At 39.3% G+C, this 24478-nt stretch overlaps 1 protein-coding gene across 1 annotated transcript in view; it reads right to left on the reverse strand.

Annotated features, from left to right (window-relative positions):
- Positions 1 to 16406: 16406 nt before the first annotated feature.
- DHX35 (DEAH-box helicase 35) overlaps positions 16407 to 24478 on the reverse strand; it is a 254621-nt gene continuing 246549 nt past the window's right edge. The window contains exon 22 of the mRNA XM_053714905.1: positions 16407 to 17096. Coding sequence (XP_053570880.1) covers positions 17052 to 17096 — 45 coding nt within the window. The 3' untranslated portion in view covers positions 16407 to 17051. The remainder of the gene's footprint in view (positions 17097 to 24478) is intronic.

The following is a 24478-nucleotide window of genomic DNA, read 5'->3' on the forward strand; positions in this document are numbered from 1 at the left end:
TTGTTTAAAATCGCTGCTCTGTCTGAATCATGAAAGTTTAAATTTGACTTGAGTATCTCTTTAATCTCAGGGTAGCACCACTCATATGTGTCCATTGTGTTTTTTTTCTTAGTGATGGGACTATTTAGTTAAATATGTTTTAGAAAATAGAAGACTAGTTATACTCACATACTGCTATATAGTATTTTATACACACATACATGCTACATACATATATGAGCTAATTGAATGGCAACTATTTTTTTTTTTTAAAAAAAAGCTAAAGCAGACAGGAAATTCATTGATTTATGTTATCGCTTACTGGAATTCTCCCCCACAAATACTGCACCAAAACCACTAGAAAAAGACTAGTTTCTAACTGAGGACCTATGTTATATACATATACACACACATACATACAAACATATATATATATATATATACACACACATATACTGTATATATTTTTTTTAATTATTTTTAATGGCTATTAAATAAGTTGGGAAGGGGGAAGAGTTTAATTTAAACACTTTTAATTGATGAACAAAAACCCAGGAAAAAAGGTGGTCACTGAGGTAACTTATCGAATCAAGATATCTAGGTAACTTAAAGGCATATAAAATCCAAAATTTTTATTTTGTTATTCAGACAGAGCAAATTGCTGCCTTATACTGCTCCAGAAATGGGCCAGCTTCTAAACATTACGTCCCTGCTTCCCAACAAAAGTTACCAAGAGGACAAACAAAAATTAATAATAAAAGTAAATTAGAAAGTTGTTTGAAATTGCATGCTGTATATGAATCATCAAAGAAGAAAACTGGGTTTCATATCCCTTTAATACCAACCAATCTTTGCTTGTTTTAAAATAGGGCTTTTTAAAGGGACAGTCAAGTCCAAAATAAACTTTCCTAATTCAAATAGGGCATGCAATTTAAAACAACTTTCCAATTTACTTTTATTACCAATTTTGCTTTGTTCTCTTGATATTCTTAGTTGAAAGCTAAACCTAGGTAGGCCCATATGCTAATTTCTTAGACCTTGAAGACCACCCCTAATCTGAATGCATTTTGACAGTTTTTCACCACTACAGGGCTTTTGTTCATATGTGTCATATAGATAACATTGAGCTCATGCACGTGAAGTTACCTAGAAGTCAGCACCGATTGGTTAAAATGCAATTCTGTCAAAAGAACTGAAATAAGGGGGCAGTTTGCAGAGGCTTAGATACAAGGTAATCACAGAGGTAAAACTTGTATTATAACTGTGTTGGTTATGCAAAACTAGGGAATGGGTAATAAAAGGGATTATTTATCTTTTTAAACAACAACATTTGTGGTGTTGACTGTCCCTTTAACTTTAGTCCGTTCACCATTTTCCTTACTCCTATTCACATTTAGAACTACAAAAATTACACATTTAAAGGATTTCCCAGAGCACAAGTGATAATCACAATGACCAAGTTACTGAATAGCTGAAGAAAGCAAAATTGTGAGACCCTTATTAAGGTTTAACACATTTTGGATTGAGCATATTAAAGGGATATGAAACCAAATTTTTTTCTTTCATGATTCAGATAGAGAATGCAATTTTAAGCAACTTTCTAATTTACTCCTATTATCATTTTTCTTCGTTTTCTTGTTATCTTTATTTGAAAAGCAGGAATGTATGCTTAAGAGCCAGCCCATTTTTGGGCTGGCTCTTAAGCTTGCTGATTGGAGGCTAAATGTAGCCACCAATCAGCAAGCGCTACCCAGGGTGCTGAAAGAAAAATGTTCTTAAGCTTAAATTCCTGCTTTTTCAAATAAAGTTACCAAGAGAAAGAAAAAAATTGATAATAGGAGTAAATTAGAAAGTTAAAGGACCATGATACCCAAATGTTGAAACACTTGAAAGTGATGCAGCATAAGCTGACTAGAAAATATCCCCTGAACATCTCTATGTAAAAAAAAAAGATATTTTACCTCAAAATGTCCTAAGTATTCAAACCCCATTGCAAAGGACTTTAAGCAGCAAATCAGTATGTCTGTCCCGGGACAGCCAAGGGAGTGAACTTCGTGCACACTCATTATTTCCCTATTCAGTTTAAGGAAGTTTACTATGAAATCTCATGAAAGTTAAGTGAAATCTCATGAGATCACAGTAAAAGAGTTCATGACCTCAGCACTGCTGATTGGCTGCAGTTCATTTTTATTTTTTTTTACCTGCAGCTGGGCATCAGCTGAGTATAACTTTCTACACAGAACTTACTCTGCTGAGCTGAGGAAATTGTGAGGTAAAATAACATAATTTATGTAAGAACTTACCTGATAAATTCATTTCTTTCATATTAGCAAGAGTCCATGAGCTAGTGACGTATGGGATATACATTCCTACCAGGAGGGGCAAAGTTTCCCAAACCTCAAAATGCCTATAAATACACCCCTCACCACACCCACAAATCAGTTTAACGAATAGCCAAGAAGTGGGGTGATAAAAAAAAAAGTGCGAAAGCATATAAAATAAGGAATTGGAATAGTTGTGATTTATACAAAAAAATCATAACCACCACAAAAAGGGTGGGCCTCATGGACTCTTGCTAATATGAAAGAAATGAATTTATCAGGTAAGTTCTTGCATAAATTATGTTTTCTTTCATGTAATTAGCAAGAGTCCATGAGCTAGTGACGTATGGGATAATGACTACCCAAGATGTGGATCTTTCCACGCAAGAGTCACTAGAGAGGGAGGGATAAAATAAAGACAGCCAATTCCTGCTAAAAATAATCCACACCCAAAATAAAGTTTAATGAAAACATAAGCAGAAGATTCAAACTGAAACCGCTGCCTGAAGTACTTTTCTACCAAAAACTGCTTCAGAAGAAGAAAACACATCAAAATGGTAGAATTTAGTAAAAGTATGCAAAGAGGACCAAGTTGCTGCTTTGCAAATCTGATCAACCGAAGCCTCATTCCTAAACGCCCAGGAAGTAGAAACTGACCTAGTAGAATGAGCTGTAATCCTTTGAGGCGGAGTTTTACCCGACTCGACATAAGCATGGTGAATTAAGGATTTCAACCAAGATGCCAAAGAAATGGCAGAAGCTTTCTGACCTTTTCTAGAACCGGAAAAGATGACAAATAGACTAGAAGTCTTTCGGAAAGACTTAGTAGCTTCAACATAATATTTCAAAGCTCTAACAACATCCAAAGAATGCAACGATTTCTCCTTAGAATTCTTAGGATTAGGACATAATGAAGGAACCACAATTTCTCTACTAATGTTGTTGGAATTCACAACCTTAGGTAAAAATTCAAAAGAAGTTCGCAACACCGCCTTATCCTGATGAAAAATCAGAAAAGGAGACTCACAAGAAAGAGCAGATAATTCAGAGACTCTTCTGGCAGAAGAGATGGCCAAAAGGAACAAAACTTTCCAAGAAAGTATTTAATGTCCAATGAATGCATGGGTTCAAAAGGAGGAGCTTGAAGAGCCCCCAGAACCAAATTCAAACTCCAAGGAGGAGAAATAGACTTAATGACAGGTTTTATATGAACCAAAGCTTGTACAAAACAATGAATATCAGGAAGATTAGCAATCTTTCTGTGAAAAAGAACAGAAAGAGCAGAGATTTGTCCTTTCAAGGAACTTGCGGACAAACCTTTATCTAAACCATCCTGAAGAAACTGTAAAATTCTCGGAATTCTAAAAGAATGCCAGGAAAAATGATGAGAAAGACACCAAGAAATATAAGTCTTCCAGACTCTATAATATATCTCTCTAGATACAGATTTACGAGCCTGTAACATAGTATTAATCACAGAGTCAGAGAAACCTCTTTGACCAAGAATCAAGCGTTCAATCTCCATACCTTTAAATTTAAGGATTTGAGATCCTGATGGAAGAAAGGACCTTGCCACAGAAGGTCTGGTCTTAACGGAAGAGTCCACGGCTGGCAAGAGGCCATCCGGACAAGATCCGCATACCAAAACCTGTGAGGCCATGCTGGAGCTACCAGCAGAACAAACAAGTATTCCTTCAGAATCTTGGAGATTACTCTTGGAAGAAGAACTAGAGGCGGAAAGATATAGGCAGGATGATACTTCCAAGGAAGTGATAATGCATCCACTGCCTCCGCCTGAGGATCCCGGGATCTGGACAGATACCTGGGAAGTTTCTTGTTTAGATGAGAAGCCATCAGATCTATTTCTGGGAGTTCCCACATTTGAACAATCTGAAGAAATACCTCTGGGTGAAGAGACCATTCGCCCGGATGCAACGTTTGGCGACTGAGATAATCCGCTTCCCAATTGTCTATACCTGGGATATGAACCGCAGAGATTAGACAGGAGCTGGATTCCGCCCAAACCAGAATTTGAGATACTTCTTTCATAGCCAGAGGACTGTGAGTCCCTCCTTGATGATTGATGTATGCCACAGTTGTGACATTGTCTGTCTGAAAACAAATGAACGACTCTCTCTTCAGAAGAGGCCAAGACTGAAGAGCTCTGAAAATTGCACGGAGTTCCAAAATATTGATCGGTAATCTCACCTCCTGAGATTCCCAAACCCCTTGTGCCGTCAGAGACCCCCCACACAGCTCCCCAACCTGTAAGACTTGCATCTGTTGAGATTAAAGTCCAGGTCGGAAGAACAAAAGAAGCCCCCTGAATTAAACGATGGTGATCTGTCCACCACGTCAGAGAATGTCGTACAATCGGTTTTAAAGATATTAATTGAGATATCTTTGTGTAATCCCTGCACCATTGGTTCAGCATACAGAGCTGAAGAGGTCGCATGTGAAAACGAGCAAAGGGGATCGCGTCCGATGCAGCAGTCATAAGACCTAGAATTTCCATGCATAAGGCTACCGAAGGGAATGATTGTGACTGAAGGTTTCGACAAGCTGAAATCAATTTTAGACGTCTCTTGTCTGTCAAAGACAGAGTCATGGACACTGAATCTATCTGGAAACCTAAAAAGGTTACCCTTGTCTGAGGAATCAATGAACTTTTTAGTGAATTGATCCTCCAACCATGATCTTGAAGAAACAACACAAGTCGATTCGTATGAGATTCTGCTAAATGTGAAGACTGAGCAAGTACCAAGATATCGTCCAAATAAGGAAATACCACAATACCCTGTTCTCTGATTACAGACAGAAGGGCACCGAGAACCTTTGTAAAAATTCTTGGAGCTGTAGCTAGGCCAAACGGCAGAGCCACAAACTGGTAATGCTTGTCCAGGAAAGAGAATCTCAGGAAACTGATAGTGAGCTGGATGAATCGAAATATGCAGATATGCATCCTGTAAATCTATTGTAGACATATAATGCCCTTGCTGAACAAAAGGCAAGATAGTCCTTACAGTTACCATTTTGAATGTTGGTATCCTTACATAACGATTCAATATTTTTAGATCCAGAACTGGTCTGAAGGAATTCTCCTTCTTGGGTACAATGAAGAGATTCGAATAAAACCCCAGCCCCTGTTCCAAAACTGGAACTGGCATAATTACTCCAGCCAACTCTAGATCTGAAACACATTTCAGAAATGCTTGAGCTTTCACTGGGTTTACTGGGACACGGGAAAGAAAAAATCTCTTTGCAGGAGGTCTTATCTTGAAACCAATTCTGTACCCTTCTGAAACAATGTTCTGAATCCAAAGATTGTGAACAGAATTGATCCAAATTTCTTTGAAAAAACGTAATCTGCCCCCTACCAGCTGAGCTGGAATGAGGGCCGCACCTTCATGTGGACTTAGAAGCTGGCTTTGCTTTTCTAGAAGGCTTGGATTTATTCCAGACTGGAGATGGTTTCCAAACTGAAACTGCTCCTGAGGATGAAGGATCAGGCTTTTGTTCTTTGTTGAAACGAAAGGAACGAAAACGATTATTAGCCCTGTTTTTACCTTTAGATTTTTTATCCTGTGGTAAAAAAGTTCCTTTCCCACCAGTAACAGTTGAGATAATAGAATCCAACTGAGAACCAAATAATTTATTACCCTGGAAAGAAAGGGAAAGTAGAGTCGATTTAGAAGACATATCAGCATTCAAAGTTTTAAGCCATAAAGCTCTTCTAGCTAAAATAGCTAGAGACATAAACCTGACATCAACTCTGATAATATCAAAAATGGCATCACAGATAAAATTATTAGCATGTTGAAGAAGAATAATATTATGAGAATCATGATCTGTTACTTGTTGCGCTAAAGTTTCCAACCAAAAAGTTGAAGCTGCAGCAACATCAGCCAATGATATAGCAGGTCTAAGAAGATTACCTGAACACAGATAAGCTTTTCTTAGAAAGGATTCAATTTTCCTATCTAAAGGATCCTTAAAGGAAGTACCATCTGCCGTAGGAATAGTAGTACGTTTAGCAAGGGTAGAAATAGCCCCATCAACTTTAGGGATTTTGTCCCAAAACTCTAATCTGTCGGACGGCACAGGATATAATTGCTTAAAACGTTTAGAGGGAGTAAATGAATTACCCAAATTATTCCATTCTCTGGAAATTACTTCAGAAATAGCACCAGGAACAGGAAAAACTTCTGGAATAACCACAGGAGATTTAAAGACCTTGTCTAAACATTTAGATTTAATATCAAGAGGACCAGAATCCTCAATTTCTAAGGCAATTAAAACTTCTTTAAGTAAAGAACGAATAAATTCCATTTTAAATAAATATGAAGATTTATCAGCATCAACCTCTGAGACAGAATCCTCTGAACCAGAAGAATCATTAGAATCAGAATGAGGAACACTCTGAACATTAGATGTTGTTGGAACTGCAACAGGTAATGGTACTTTACTAAAGGAAATATTATCTGCATTAACAAGTTTGTCATGACATTTATAACAAACAACAGCTGGAGGAACAGCTACCAAAAGTTTACAGCAGATACACTTAGCTTTGGTAGTTCCAGCACCAGACAGCGATTTTCCTGAAGTATCTTCTGACTCAGATGCAACGTGAGACATCTTGCAAAATGTAAGAGAATAAAACAACATATAAAGCAAAATTGATCAAATTCCTTAAATGACAGTTTCAGGAATGGGAAAAAATGCCAAAGAACAAGCTTCTAGCAACCAGAAGCAATGAAAAATGAGACTTAAATAATGTGGAGACAAAAGCGACACCCATATTTTTTTAGCGCCAAAAAAGACGCCCACATTATTTGGCGCCTAAATGCTTTTGGCACCAAAAATGACGCCACATCCGGAACGCCGACATCTTTGGCGCAAAAGAACGTCAAAAAATGACGCAACTTCTGGCGACACGTATGACGCCGGAAACAGAAAAGATTTTTTGCGCCAAAAAAGTCTGCGCCAAGAATGACGCAATAAAATGAAGCATTTTCAACCCCCGCGAGCCTAACAGCCCACAGGGAAAAAGTCAAATTTTTAAGGTAAGAAAAATGATTGATTCAAATGCATTATCCGAAATATGAAACTGACTGTCTGAAAAAAAGGAATGTTGAACATTCTGAGTCAAGGCAAATAAATGTTTGAATACATATATTTAGAACTTTAAAAAAGTGCCCAACCATAGCTTTAGAGTGTCACAGAAAATAAGACTTACTTACCCCAGGACACTCATCTACATGTTTGTAGAAAGCCAAACCAGTACTAAAACGAAAATCAGCAGAGGTAATGGTATATATATAAGAGTATATCGTCGATCTGAAAAGGGAGGTAAGAGATGAATCTCTACGACCGATAACAGAGAACCTATGAAATAGACCCCGTAGAAGGAGATCATTGAATTAAAACAGGCAATACTCTCTTCACATCCCTCTGACATTCACTGCACGCTGAGAGGAAAACAGTCTCCAACCTGCTGCGGAGCGCATATCAACGTAGAATCTAGCACAAACTTACTTCACCACCTCCATAGGAGGCAAAGTTTGTAAAACTGATTTGTGGGTGTGGTGAGGGGTGTATTTATAGGCATTTTGAGGTTTGGGAAACTTTGCCCCTCCTGGTAGGAATGTATATCCCATACGTCACTAGCTCATGGACTCTTGCTAATTACATGAAAGAAATCTTCCTTTTTTACATAGAGATGCTCAGGTGATATTTTCCTGTCAGCTTTTTATAGTTATACTGCATCAGTTTCAAGTGATTTAACAAATGATTATTATGTCCCTTTAACTAAAATTTACATGCTCTGAATCATGAAAGAAAAAAATTGTGTTCAGTATCCCTTTAAGCGTGCAATAGAATTATGTCTAAAAAAAAAAAATGGTATATACCTTTAAATAAAAATTAAAAATCCTTAAGATCTGAACAATTGATGGTGACAACAGACCTCAGTGGATAGAATGTGTAACCTATACTGTCAGTAACAAATTAGTAGCTGCTGGCTTTTCCTACACCTGAAAAATAAAATGTTCTACAGCAACACAAACCTTACAGGAAAATGAAATTTAGACCATCAGTATAGTTTTCAGGGATGCTAAAAATTAGAGAGACTATTAACATAATTTTGATAAATACTATTGAACATGTGCACTAAAACTATACATATTTGTAGTCGTATGTAAAACATTACAACTAGCCGACATATTCATCCATTCTTGTGCCTTTCTATTGATTGATGTGCATTTCGCTAGCAATTAGCAACAGCTATTTTAACTTTCTGATGAAGTACATGATACCAAAAAGGGTAATAAGATACTAGCTTACAATAAGATCCAGTGAATGTCCTACAATATATATATATATTCATGTGAGGGGAAAAAGTATGCCCTCTTTGAATTCTATGGTTTTACGTATCGGGGCATAACAACAATCATCTGGTCCTTAGCAGGTCTTAAAATTAGGTAAATACAACCTCATATGAACAACAACACATGACATATTACACCACGTCATGATTTATTTAGCAAAAATAAAGCAAAATGGAAAAGCCATGTGTGAAAACTACACCCTTACTGCTTCCAAAGGAATTAAGAGGCTAAGTAGCAGCCAGGTGCTACTAATCAAATGCCCTTGATTAATTGATCAGCAGTTTGCTGGTCTGGAGCATTCAGGTGTGTGTTAACAAAATGCCAAGTAGGAAAGACATCAGCAATGACCTTAGAGAAGCAATTGTTGCTGCCCATCAATCTGGGAAGGATTATAAGGCCATTTCCAAACAATTTAAAGTCCATCATTCTACAGTGAGAAAGATTATTCACAAGTGGAAAACATTCAAGACAGTTGCCAATCTTCCCAGGAGTGGATGTCCCAGCAAATTCACCCTAAGGTCAGACTGTGCAATGCTTAGAGAAATTAAAAAGAAATTATGAATTACCAGATAATTTCCTTTCCTTCGATACAGGGAGAGTCCACAACTGCATTCATTACTTGTGGGAAATACAGAACCTGGCCACCAGGAGGAGGCAAAGACTTAAATACCTCCCCCACTTCCCTCATCCTCCAGTCATTCTGCCGAGGAAACAAGGAACAGTAGGAGAAATATCAGGGTGAAAAAGGTGCCAGAAGAAAACAATTTAAATTTAGGGCCACCCACCAGAGAGGGAAGCTGTGGACACTCCCTGTATTATTTGGTATGTTATCATTTATGTTTTCCTTCTAAATACAGGGAGAGTCCACAGCTGCATTCATTACTTGTGGGAAATTATACCCAAGCTACAGAGGACACTGAATGCTAACGGGAGGGTACAATTAAGAGGCAGCCCAACCTGAGGGCACCACAGCCTGCAGAAAATTCAAACTCCCAAAGGCTTCCTTGACAGAAGCAAAACATAAAAAGAATAAGAATGTTAGGAAGACCAAGCAGCCGCCCAACAATCAGAACCATAGGATCTCATGTCAGAGACCCAAAGGATGTCACTGTACTCAAACTGAGCCATAAACCTCTGAGGAGGCTCGTGTCCCACTGTCTCTTAAAAACAGCGAAAAACACTCCTCCACCAGCAATGAAAAAGTTATCAGCTTCCAAAACCTTGCACACCCCAGATATGAATAACATAAAGGAAAAAAATGTCTATTCTGATTAAGTCTGACAGGACCTCAAGGTAAGATTCCCCAAAAAAAGGAAGAACCTCTTCCCATTTGGACAAGGAATACGACAATCTTAGGGAGAACAACTCGTATAGCCTTATTAGAAGGGAGGCCACAATAAGAAAGAACGTATTCCAAAGTGTAACACGTAAACTATGACATGTAGAAAAACAATCTACAGACAAAATAAGTCCTTGAATAAGAATTCAAAGACCTCCTCCTGTACAGGTACAAAGGTAACCCGATGTAACTCCTGAAGAATAAAGACAACCCTAAAAGGAGCAAGGAATAGACTTGCCGGCCCAGCCGCAGGCAGAGTCCTAGCAAAAACAACTGAACACCTGGAGAACAATGAACCTCTGGAACTGGAGCCCAAACAGAGAGCAAAGACTGCTTGTGAAAACACATACCAGAGAAAGGAACCGCAGCTGATATCCATCTGCAACCTTCAACTTGCCAGGCAGCTCCACGCCTAAAAAAAGGTGACAAGGAACCAGGTACAAGCTGAAGGAAAGGACCGAAAACCTTTCAGAAAAAAAACCTCTTGGCTAGGCCCAAGCGACCCCTCGCAATTCGCCCCAGAAGAAAGGATCCCAAGACGCAAAGAGACCCTTACCCGGTAGATCCCTGTAACAAGGGAACTCTCATGGCAGCGAAGCCTCAATCGTGATTACAAACTCGCGGGCAAAAATGGAGCAACTGTCTCACTGACGCCCACTCCAGATAGGATCAAACCATCCTCGAAAAAGAGTAACATGGCCAAAAAGTAAAAGGTTAAAATTAGACCTCAGAATTAAGAAAACTGCCACAGCAGGATTCAAACTCCAAGTCTACCGATTGCTAGGCAGGTAAGTAACCCCCTAGGCCACTTATGGACCTCAGCTGAGAAACTCGATCTGCTTTCCTCAGATACACATTCGAAAAACTCTGGCTAGTCAGATCTAACAGATGATTGTAAGGCACATCCGTTCCAGAAGAGCCCACTCAGAAAATGGATTGCTGTCAAGAGCCGCAGTGGGCCTCCGACCACCACCAAATTTGAGACCCTCCCGACTACGCAGGAGGAACTCACTAGCTCAGAAATAATCCACTCACCAAGAAAACACTCTCACCTTGCTGACGGGGAAGAGACCAAGACAAAAGTGCCCCGGGGGAACTAGGATAAAAATTCCCCAACACCAGGAGATCTGGACCGAATACTGGAGAACGATTCCCCAAACGGTAATCCAAAAGGACTGCTAAGACAGAGACAAAAAACTCAATGTTATGTCGAAGACTCTGCCTGGTCTGAATCCATCACCCCCCCCCCCCACAACAGCGCCAACGAAAGCCTGAAGGAGAATTGGAGGACAGAAACAGATGAAGTAACTAACTTCTTAAGCTCTAAGGCAAAAAGCCTTCCTGTCTGAAAGACCAAGCCGCATCCAAAGGATCCAACCTGGTGCCAACAACAGGACTCAGGTCTAGGTCCCCCTCTGAGGATGGAACCTGTGGCTCTGTGTTTACTACTCTGATTTATTGTATGTTGAGCAATAGCCAGTTCTAAATAGTCTTCCTAGATAACCACCGGGCTACCCTGGACTGCTCTAGACAGGAAAGATATCCTTCCAGCTAAATCCAGGTAGAGAGAACCGTGTATTCTCCCTGAACAAAGAGATCTAATAAGCACTGCTTAAAAACCATCGGACCCAAAAATGACAGAAAACCACTCCTCTTATTGGACCAGTAACCAACAGTGTAGCAGACACTGCGAAGAGTACCGGGACAAGACTCCAAAAGTCACCTAGTCCAGAAAGACGGAATGAAAAACTCAACTCCGGCCTCTAGGACCCCGGACCCATATGACCCAGTATCAAGTGCCCGTCTAGAAAAACCTAAGACAGGTCCTGCTCTGCCTGGACCAGAATAACAAGAAAGAGCTCACTCTCTAGAGTAGAAGGGAAGAACAAACTTAACTTTTACCCAAACCAAGTCCTGCCGTCATCAAGGGTACGACACGTCTTGTCATAGAAAACAAACAAATGGCAAATTCTTACGTTCCAGCAGTGCTAGGAAAACTAAGAATAAACAAAATAAGGAAAATAAGCTCAGAGGCTTAATTTTTATCTCTAGAAAATCGAGGGAATCATCACCCCGAACAGAGACTTAGAGGCTTCCATCGGAAGACTCCAACCATTAAAGTCGATACAACCAAAAACAACCCAAGTGACGAAACTTCTTCCTAAAAAGAGTTTCTAGAAAAACCCCGAGCTCTAAAACAAAAACTATCCAAAAGGTCCAAAACGGGACGTCAAAAAGGGTGTGCAAACTAAAACAAACAGGTCCTGCCTGTTATACAACACAACCCCCCATAGGAGCTGGGGACTGGGATTCTATAACTATATACATATAGACGATAAAGAAGAGGATCCAACCCTCTCCACTCGTATAATCCAGATCGTTATCTGATTTAGAGGACTGAGATCCACCTGATGGATCAGGACTAGGAACCTCTCTCAGAAGTAAACGCAGGCGTGCCATTATAAATCTAAATGCCAAATCCTCCTCAGTCGGAGGAGTCAAATCAGGCGACTTCCGACCCCGGAGGTTCTACCTTTGAAGCCTCAGAGGGAACCGCATCCCCAGATGACTGATCGGGCACAATCGTCATTTTACACGACGACCCATGGGTAGGAGAGCACGGATTAACCCTTCACTTGCACGTAGCAGAAAGAGGCAGACTCGCTAAAGTCAGAGATGGCCATGTGAAAACGCGCAGTAACCTCCAGTGGAAAAAAGTCTCCCTCAGATGAAGGAGTAATGGTACTTAGGGGAACTGCATGTGTAGAAGATTCTAGGGAACGCACCTCCACGAGGAATCCTCAGAGGTAGACGGCTCAGTGGTCTCTAACATCTCATTGTTTGAAGAGTATACCCTATTGCAGCATACGGAACATAATTGAGCTGGCTGGTCTACCCAGGCCTCCTCACAACATAATACTCCATAATACTAATTAAAAAAAAATTGTAAAAAAACCAAATGGCACCTTAAACCCCCAATGGCTGGGGCACTCACCACCTTCTATGACCCAGAGAGGTAGAAAAATTAACTTTTCTACACAGCCACTCGGTCAGGAATCAGAAATGAAAAACAAGACGTGACTACTCTCAGTCACATGGTGCTTCATACAGGACCGCCCCTGCTAAGGAAAAGCATGCCAGCTTAATAAAACTGTGCAGCTCTTTAACATGTATGTTCTGTATCAGCCTATGAGCCCAACATGTCTCCTACACATAAGCAGTCAAAATCACATAACAAACATGATTAATTAGACCCTGTCTTCTATTGTCAACGTGTGTAAAAAATGAAACAATCTTACCGAAATCTATGCCATGGAACAGCGATACGGTCCTTCAAGTTTGACAGATTTTAGCAACGCTTCTGACATGGACTTGAGTGAAGAAAGCAGGCAGCAAAACTTGTCAACGCAGATTGCTTAAGGAGCTGTTAATATGAGTCTGGATGGTTTCACAAAAAGACTCTCCCTGCATCTCCAGACTAACTTTCATCAATGCTCTCACTGAGAGGCTGACAAGACTACTTAAAACTCCAGTCCCATCTCGAAGAGTACTACCCTTCATAAGGAACTACTCCGTATCTTCTGACACTTGTCTGCCAACCTCCTGTGACGAAAGGCAAAGAATGACTGGGGGATGAGGGAAGTGGGGGGAGGTATTTAAGCATTTGGCTGGGGTGTCTTTGCCTCCTCCTGGTGACCAGGTTCTGTATTTCCCACAAGTAATGAATGCAGCTGTGGACTCTCTCTGTATTTAGAAGGAAACCCAAGTTACATCTCAGACTCTACAGGCCTCAGCATGTTAAATGTTAAAGTTTATGACAGTACAATAAGAAAAAGACTGAACAAATATGCTTTGTTTGGAAGGGTTGCCAGGAGAAAGCCTCTTCTCTCTAAAAAGAACACAGCAGCACGGCTATAGATCGCAAAGTTGCATCTGAACAAACCACAAGACTTCTGGAACAATGTCCTTTGGACAGACGAGACCAAAGTTGAGATGTTTGCCATAATGCACAGCGCCACATTTGGTGAAAATCAAACACAGCATATCAGCACAAACACCTCATATCAACTGTCAAGCATGGTGGTGGAGGGGTGATGATTTGGGTTAGGTTTACAGCCACAGGACCTGGGCACCTTGCTGTCATTAGTCGACCATCAATTCCTCTGTATACCAAAGTATTCTATAGTCAAATGTGAAGCGATCTGTCCGAAAACTAAAGCTTAGCCGAAATTGAGTCATGCCACAGGACAATGATCCCAAGAACAAATCTACAACAGAATGGCTGAAAAAGAAAATAATCAAAGTGTTGATATGGCCCAGTCAAAGTCTAGACCTCAACCCGATTGAAATGCTGAGGTGGGAACTTAAAGTGAATGTAAATTTTGATGCTAAAGTGCCCGGTTTTTAAAACTTCGATTAAAAACAGGGGCACTTTAATTCATAAAAATTTTCATTTCACTCCTGTTGTGAAAAAAAACTTACCTTTTAATCTTCACGGCAGCTCCAGCTTCCTCCACCTGTTTCAAAGCCTCTTCCTGGGTCTAAAATGAGGCATCGGCTTCCTCCAATCACAGCAGTGAATCAGACACTGAATCCCCCGGGGGGGAAGCTGTGATTGGAGAATGACCTATCAATCATTTCTGACATCAGAAATGGCTTGTGAGACCGGAGAAAGCTGGAGCTGCTGTGAAGTTTAAAAGGTAAGTTTTTTGTCACAACAGGAGTGAAATGTAAATTTTTATGAATTAAAGTGCCCCTGTTTTTAATCAAAGTTTTAAAAACCGGGCACTTTAGCATCAAAATTTACATTCACTTTAAGAGAGCTGTGCATAGATGAATGCCCGCAAACCTCAAACCTCAATGAACTGAAGCAACATTGTAAGAAAGAGTGGGCACAAATTCCTCCACAACTTGACTTTAATTTATTGCTGCTAAAGGTAGTTCTACAAGATATTGAATCATAAGGTGTACTTAGTTTTTCACACATGGGTTCTCTATTTTGGCTTTATGTTTGTTAAATAAATCATGACACGTTGTAATATGTCAAGTAGTGTTGTTAATTTGAGGTTGTATTTACCTCATTTTAAGACCTGCTAAGGACCAGATGATTGTTATTATGTCCTGATATGTAAAACCATAGAGGGCGTACTTTCTTTTTCACATGTCTGTGTATATATATATATATATATATACACACACACACACTATCTATCTATATATATATATATATATATATATATATATATATATATATATATATGGGCATTATATCAACTTTAATTAAATGTCCTTGATTTGTTAAGAATGTTGTGATGCACCGTATGAATGACAAACACTTACTTCAAATTACATAATGTTCTGTTCTATAAAGGGACACTAAATACGTTGACATTTCTGTTCTCTTGCTATAAAAAAAAGATATCAGCCAAGTCTTAAAGGGACAGTGCACTGTAAAATTGTTTTCCCCTTAATGTGTTCCCAATGACTTGTTATACCAGCTGCAGAGTATAAAATGTATGCGAAATTGATCCTTTATGTTTCTTGTTGTAAATTAAATTGCTGGATTTGCTCTTTGAAACCACAGCCCATCAAAATAGGCTAGCCTTGCAGAGAGATCAGGTCTCTTTATCGTATCACGCAAAAGCTTCCCTTTCTTATCTCTGTCTCTATATAACACTTAGAAAGAACAATTGAAAATTAACATTTTAAAACATTCTCTCTCCCACTCCCCACTGGGAGTGTAATTTCTTCTGCTTGATGTGTTTACATAGTTTGTCAATAGCCTATACGGAAGTATAGAAACTTTCAGTATAGATAAGGATACCACAGGCTAAATCAAAACTCCAGCAGGTAAAATGGATCATTGGGAACAAATTAACAGAGAGAACATTATTGGGTAAACTCTCCCTTTAATGTCTCTAAAACAAACATCCTCTTTACTGCAATTATTTTTCAATAGTCAATCTCCACCCACCATTTGCCTTATTTGGAAAAGTCTATCTAGGCTTTAGTCTGCAGACAACAAGGTTAGCCACGGTCATAAAGTTAGTATACGCTGCTGTTCGTTAACGCCAATTAAGCACAAATATATAGCATATTTAGCCTTGAGTAGTCAGCGGGTGCATTTCAAGGTCTGAGGATTAGCAACTGCTCCATTTTCAAAACTAAATTAAATGAAAAGGGGGCAAAATAAATATTTAAAATATAACGCAAAGTTGTTTCATTACACATTTTATATAAAAACATTTTCCTGCCTTTTCAAAATGTTCTTTATTTTATAAAAGGGCCCAAACGTTTTTTTCTGGTTCTTTCTTGTGTAACATGCACAGATATGCGCGAGGATCAACTGTAATATGCATGATGCCTTCAGACACACACACCTTGAGGTACTGACTGGTTTTATTGTCTTTTTTTTTTTTCTTTAACAATGTAGTGATATTTACAAGCAGTGGGAAAGGGTAGAAGGAGCAGCATCTATGTGGCACCAAAGAATGGCATTACTAGCCCCTGCCAGCTGTGGCAGGGTAGATAGGCCTTTTTACTGCTAACAGACGGGTGGGAGGCTTGCATTGAAACTGGATGCACTAGAATGGTGCTGACGGGTGATTGCAAGTGCTGAAATGGTGCATACAAGCCTATAACAAAGATGAATGCCACCATGGCATAGCTACGGCACTGAGGTGATAAAGGATAACACTGGCAACCTTCAAGTTCCCACATTACCTTTTGTCCATCATTTAAAACTTAAAAAAATAAAACAGCTTTCTGATATACATAAATATATATATAAATGTCTTGAGATGTGCCTAGGAGGGGGAGGGTGCAGAGTGGCAACCAATCCCGGGCTTTGGGCGTAACACAGTGATAATGCAAGGTGCTGTCCTGCAGAGCAACAGGAGGTCCTCGTTCTTATTTCAGGGAAAGTATACAGCGAGATGCTCCAGGGCAAAAGGCCAAATATAGAGAAGTCCAAGATCGCTGAGAGGGTTCTCCATAAGTGATGGCTGTGCCAGGGTATGAGAAGACTCACAAATTGTCCAACTTGACTCGTTTAGAGGATCGTGAGAGATGCTGTAAGGGGGAGAAGAAATTTTAATGTGTGTTAAGTTTATATCATTGTAACTGTTCTAAAATACAAACAGGATGCCAGCACAATGGATAAAAAGTGTAATTTTATTGTAGACCTTAATAAAAGTTGCGACGTTTCGGGGTGACCCTCTTAATCATGCAATCTAATACAAACATTGTAGGTAACCATTTTTAAACCCTCTTAGTTTTCGCGCCACCTCTGTGATGCACTATGTGCATGGCGCCACCTAGTGGCAAAAAACATATTTTAATTCACAAAATGTATACATTCTACAAATTTGTATCAAATATATAAAAACATATAGACACATATGTCTATCTATTTAGCAAAAACTGCAAATTGTAAGTTAAGAGTTATACATAAAGAAGCACAAATAGCTATTTCTTAGTAACATTTATACTTATAATCATAACATTAGACTTACTAATAATCAATGTTTCAATTCATTATTAATTTTAACTACTGATGTAATTATACCACGAGCAATTACATTATTCTATAAGTACATAGATTATAGCTATTTATAATGTATTACCCAAAGCAGGAGAGATCAAAATCTCGGTTTAACCCCTTAGGTGTCATGGTCTCCATTTTGAAGATCCACCACATCTCTCTCTGCTTCAGCAATGTCTCTCTGTCAGTGCTATTCCTGGGAACTTGAATCTGCTCTATAATTTGCCAACGCAATTGGCTGATGTTGTGATTATTTTCGATAAAGTGTTTAGACAACGGAGCCTCTAATTTTTCCTCCTAATGTTACATCTATGCTGTGTAATGCGATCCCTGATTTTCTGGGTGGTCTCACCCAAGTAAACCAGGGAGCATGGGCACTTGATGAGGTATATGACATACCTACTTTCACATGTGTGAAAACCCTTGATATTATATCTTCTCCCACTATGTGGGTGGAAGAAGTGTGGCCCTTTTATTATAGAACAGCAACTCATGCAGCCCAGGCATGGGTAGCTTCCCTGTCTTTTATTGCCAAAATGTGATTGTTTAAGTCCTGTACTGGGGCCTATATCTGTCCTCACCAAGTGATCCCATATATTCTTCACACGTCTGTAAGCCATTAGTGGGGGATTCTGTAATTGTTTAATGTTGGGGTTACAGTTCTTTAGAACGTACCAATTCTTTCTAATGATCTTGCCAATTTTTTCACTATAGGGGCTGTGCTGTGACACAAAAAACATTCTCTCACTATCATTGTTGTTTACTAAAGGTCTCTGTTTGGGATTCTGTATCTCTTTTAATTTTTTGTTAATTAGGCCTGCTGGGTACCCCCTCTCCAGAAATTTGTTCTTCATCTGTTTCAACCTATAATTTCTGACTCTTCACTAACTATCCTTTGTACACGTAAAAGTTGACTCTTGGGGAGGGACTCCAATAGTCTCTTAGGATGGAAGCTGTCAAATCTCAACATTGTATTCCTATCTGTATCTTTTACATAAAGATCAAATTTTAAACCATCCTTCCCTTTGGTAACTTTAGTGTCAAGGAGTGAGACAGATTCCTCACTGTAAGTTATTGTGAAATACAAATCCCTTACTTCTGAGTTGAGCTCTTTGACAAACCTATTTAGGGTTCCAATGTCACCCCACCACACGCCAAACACATCGTATATATAGCAGAGCCAAACTGCTCCGTGTTCTTTAAACAACTTGTTTTCATAGACTTTCCTTTTCTCAAACTCATTCATATAGAGGTTGGCGTATGATGGGGCGACATTGGAACCCATGGCTGTGCCCTTAACCTAGATAAACCTCTTGAAAAAGGAAATAGTTCCAGTAAAGTAGTAGACTAAGTAGTCTCTCTACTAAATCACACTGTGCTTCCGAATATCTGCCGCTCACCATGAGTGTCTTCCTATCAATGGCAATGCCAGTATCATGCTTAATAGAGGTGTATAAACTCCTGACGTCCATGGTGAACAGCAAATATCGGTTAGTTGGTAACTATCATTTTGGCCCTTTCCAAAAAATGCCCTGTGTCTTTAATGAAGCTGGCCATTTTGGCCACTTCAGGTTGTAATAGTTTATCCACAAATTTAGATATGTTGGTAAATATCGATTCTACACATGAGACAATTGGCCTCCCTGGTGGCTTTTGTGAATCTTTGTGAATTTTGGGAACCGTGTAAAATATAGGTGTTCTGGGCTTGTCAGTGTAAAGATAGTCTGCTAATTTCTCATCAATTACTTTCATAGTAACACAGCCCATAGTAACAGAGAAGTTCACCCTTCTAGATATTTGCTCATGTGTCATTTCCTTTCTTTTTACTGTGTGTTGTAGTGTTTTGATTTCATTATCTACAAGATTTATAAAGGTGTTAACACTATGGTTAAAAATGTTTGGGTTAAAGGAGTTCTTTTTCCTTAACTCTAAACTTTGTGCAGTTAAAGTGCCTTTATTTGTACTTAAAGTAACAGTGTTTGAACAATTTGTGGGCTCACCAAAAATATTTTAAGCTTAATATTTCTAAACAGTCCGTGGAGATCTTTAGTTAGCTCAAAAAAGTCTATATCCTTATGCGGGCAAAAAAAAAGACCCTTATTCAACATGGACAGTTCTTGTTCAGACATTTCAGACTTAGAAATATTTACCACAGTGGTTTGCGCTTCTCTTATTTCCTCGATGCTGCTTTCCTTTGCGACTTCCTCGAAGGATCCATAGATGTCTGCGGCTGCTTGGCTGCTTTTTTTTCCCATGCTTCCGACCACCTCGGCTGCATCGCTTTCGCCGCCACTTTGATCCAAAGGGGATAGCTCGGCTCCGCTTGATGACGTGTTGGAACGCTCTGCTTCGCTGTCATCACGTCCCTGCTGCCGTCTCCGCTGGTTGGTTCTCCTGCCGCCGCCTCCTCTGTGTGTGTTCCGGTTACCATAGAGACCACCACGCCATCTGTAAACTTTGCCTGTTTTATAATCATCTTCATCACGTTGAAACTTTGTCCGCTTTATTTCTTTTATCGCCTTCTGCTATATCGCCAACTTCTCTTCAATCCGCTTGTCAAGATTTTCCATTTCCTCTGTGGTAAGTACAGCGGCCAGATCTGTTCTATACTTTTTTGTCAGGTCAGCTTGTATTTCGATTTCTTGCAGAAGGGCTTCCACGGTGCATACCATGAGGTCTAAAGAACATTTATTGAGGATAGCCTCAAATTTGTCACAGTAAGCTTGGTTGTCTTTTAACAGTGTCGGGCAAGCACTCATTCTCAGTCCTCTCGGTATTCTTCTTACCCTGTAGTACTCAGATAGAGTGGTGGCATGGAGGTCCCACTTCATTAACTTAATCTTCAGTGCTTCATATTCTTTCTCTACTACGAGGGAGGGGGCTGTCCTCCGGAAGTCTCTTGAGCCCCTTGTTAACGCTGTTATTCTATCTGCATCAATCTCGCTATATGCAAAAGTCTTGCTATTTTCAGTACCTGTAATTTGGTCTTTTTACACTTGCATTGTGATCCTTACAGTGTGCTCGTTCCCAGCAGTTAAAGTGTAACGTCAAATCCAGAATTGAGAGCAGCACCACTGTTAGTGCAACGGCATAGGGGATTAACTGCTTGGCCCCAAATGCTTTCCAAAATACAAACAGGATGGATAAAAAGTGTAATTTTATTGTAGACCTTAATAAAAGTTGCGTCATTTTGGGGTGACCCCCTTAATCATGCAATCTAATACAAACATTGTAGGTAACCATTTTTAAACCCTCTTAGTTTTCGCGCCACCTCTGTGATGCACTATGTGCATGGCGCCACCTAGTGGCAAAAAACATTTTAATTCACAAAATGTATACATTCTACTAATTTGTATCAAATACATAAAAACATATAGACACATATGTCTATCTATTTAGCAAAGACTCTGCAAATTGTAAGTTAAGAGTTATACATAAAGAAGCACAAATAGCTATTTCTTAGTAACATTTATACTTATAATCATAACATTAGACTTACTAATAATCAATGTTTCAATTCATTATTAATTTTAACTACTGATGTAATTATACCACGAGCAATTACATTAATCTATAAGTACATAGATTATAGCTATTTATAATGTATTACCCAAAGCAGGAGAGATCAAAATCTTGGTTTAACCCCTTAGGTGTCATGGTCTCCATTTTGAAGATCCACCGACACTGTTAAAGGGACAGTAAACCTTGAAAATAATGTTATATAATTCTGCACATAGTGCAGAATTATATAACATTATAGTAGCCAAACATTAAAAATATAATTGTACCCTATTAATTTAAAAAAACAAACGCTGTTTCACAGACCCGCTCTCTGCTGAGCGGGTCTGTTATATTTAGTCAGCGCATCGGTCCAGCTGTATAGTCACAGCCCGGCCCGGCCCAACCGCGCCATAAGACTAAGTGCAGCTCGCTCCTGTCACAGGAGCGAGCTGCACTTAGTCTTATGGAGCGGTCGGGCCGGGCTGTGACTATACAGCTGGCCCGATGCGCTGACTAAATATAACAGACCCGCTCAGCAGAGAGCAGAGAGCGGGTCTGTGAAACAGCGTTTGTTTTTTTTATAGGGTACAATTATGTTTTTTAATGTTTGCCTACTATAATGTTATATAATTCTGCACTATGTGCAGAATTATATAACATTATTTTTAAGGATTACTGTCCCTTTAAAAGCCAACCAAGCTTACTGTGACAAATTTGAGGCTATCCTCAATAAATGTTCTTTAGACCTCATGGTATGCACCGTGGAAGCCCTTCTGCAAGAAATCGAAATACAAGCTGACCTGACAAAAAAGTATAGAACAGATCTGGCCGCTGTACTTACCACAGAGGAGATAGAAAATCTTGACAAGCGGATTGAAGAGAAGTTGGCGATAGAGCAGAAGGCGATAAAAGAAATAAAGCGGACAAAGTTTCAACGTGATGAAGATGATTATAAAACAGGCAAAGTTTACAGATGGCGTGGTGGTCTCTATGGTAACCGGAACACACACAGAGGAGGAGGCCGCAGGAGAACCAACCAGCGGAGACGGCAGCAGGGACGTAATGACAGCGACGCAGAGCGTTCCAACACGTCATCAATCGGAGCCGAGCTATCCCCTTTGGATCAAAGTGGCGGCGAAAGTGATGCCGCCGAGGTGGTCGGAGCATGGGAAAAAAAGCAGCCAAGCAGCCGCAGACATCTATGGATCCTTCGAGGATGTCGCAAAGGAAAGCAGCATCGAGGAAATAAGAGAAGCGCAAACCACTGTTGTAAATATTTCTAAGTCTGAACAAGAACTGTCCATGTTGAATAAGGGTCTTTCTTTTTGCCCGCATAAGGATATAGACTTTTTTGAGCTAACTAAAGATCTCCACAGACTGTTTAGAAATATTAAGCTTAAAATATTTTTTTGGTGAGCCCACAAATTTTTCAAACACTGTTACTTTAAGTACAAATAAAGACACTTTAACTGCACAAAGTTTAGAGTTAAGGAAAAAGAGCTCCTTTAACCCAAACATTTTTAACCATAGTGTTAACGCCTTTATAAATCTTGTAGATAATGAAATCAAAACACTACAACACACAGTAAAAAGAAAGGAAATGACACATGAGCAAATATCTAGAAGGGTGAAATTCTCTAAAAATGACAACATTGCTCTTAAATCACTTAAAGCTAATAATAAGATCATTTTGAAGGGGGCCGATAAAGGAGGGGCAACAGTTGTAATGGATAGGGATTACTACATTGCAGAAATTAGAACACATCTTAATGACAGCAATACATACAGAAAGGTCCCAGGCAATCCAGTTCACAGAATACAAAAGGAAATTAAGTTGATTTTAGATAGGGCTGTTACTATGAAAGTAATTGATGAGAAATTAGCAGACTATCTTTACACTGACAAGCCCAGAACACCTATATTTTTCACGGTTCCCAAAATTCACAAAGCTTCACAAAAGCCACCAGGGAGGCCAATTGTCTCATGTGTAGTGTCGATATTTACCAACATATCTAAATTTGTGGATAAACTATTACAACCTGAAGTGGCCAAAATGGCCAGCTTCATTAAAGACACAGGGCATTTTTTGGAAAGGGCCAAAATGATAGAGTTACCAACTAACCGATATCTGCTGTTCACCATGGACGTCAGGAGTTTATACACCTCTATTAAAGGGAAACTGTACCCAAAAATTTTCTTTTGTAATTCAGAAAGAGCATGCAATTTTAAGCAACTTTCTCATTTACTCCTATTATCAATTTTTCTTCGTTCTCTTGCTATCATTATTTGAAAAAGAAGGCATCTAAGCTTTTTTTTGGTTTCAGTACTCTGGACAGCACTTTTTTATTGGTGGATGAATTTATCCACCAATCAGCAAGGACAACCCAGGTTGTTCACCAAAAATGGGCCGGCATCTAAACTTACATTCTTGCATTTCAAATAAAGATACCAAGAGAAAGAAGAAAATTTGATAATAGGAGTAAATTAGAAAGTTGCTTAAAATGTCATGCTCAATCTGAATCACAAAAGAAATGTTTTGGGTACAGTGTCCCTTTAAGCATGATACTGGCATTGCCATCTTTAGGAAGACACTCATGGTGAGCGGCACATATTCGGAAGCACAGTGTGATTTAGAAGAGAGACTACTTAGTCTACTACTTTACTGGAACTATTTCCTTTTTCAAGAGGACTGGTTTGTCCAGGTTAAGGGCACAGCCATGGGTTCCAATGTCGCCCCATCATACGCCAACCTCTACATGAATGAGTTTGAGGAAAGGAAAGTCTATGAAAACAAGTTGTTTAAAGAACACGGAGCAGTTTGGCTCCGCTATATATACGATGTGTTTGGCGTGTGGTGGGGTGACATTGGAACCCTAAATAGGTTTGTCAAAGAGCTCAACTCAGAAGTAAGGGATTTGTATTTCACAATAACTTACAGTGAGGAATCGGTCTCATTCCTTGACACTAAAGTTACCAAAGGGAAGGATGGTTTAAAATTTGATCTTTATGTAAAAGATACAGATAGGAATACAATGTTGAGATTTGACAGCTTCCATCCTAAGAGACTATTGGAGTCCCTCCCCAAGAGTCAACTTTTACGTGTACAAAGGATAGTCAGTGAAGAGTCAGATAGAAATTATAGGTTGAAACAGATGAAGAACAAATTTCTGGAGAGGGGGTACCCAGCAGGCCTAATTAACAAAAAATTAAAAGAGATACAGAATCCCAAACAGAGACCTTTAGTAAACAACAATGATAGTGAGAGAATGTTTTTTGTGTCACAGCACAGCCCCTATAGTGAAAAAAACATAAGTTATGCTTACCTGATAAATTTATTTCTCTTGTAGTGTATCCAGTCCACGGATCATCCATTACTTGTGGGATATTCTCCTTCCCAACAGGAAGTTGC

Source organism: Bombina bombina, chromosome 1, assembly GCF_027579735.1.
Source record: "Bombina bombina isolate aBomBom1 chromosome 1, aBomBom1.pri, whole genome shotgun sequence".
NCBI lineage: Eukaryota > Metazoa > Chordata > Amphibia > Anura > Bombinatoridae > Bombina > Bombina bombina.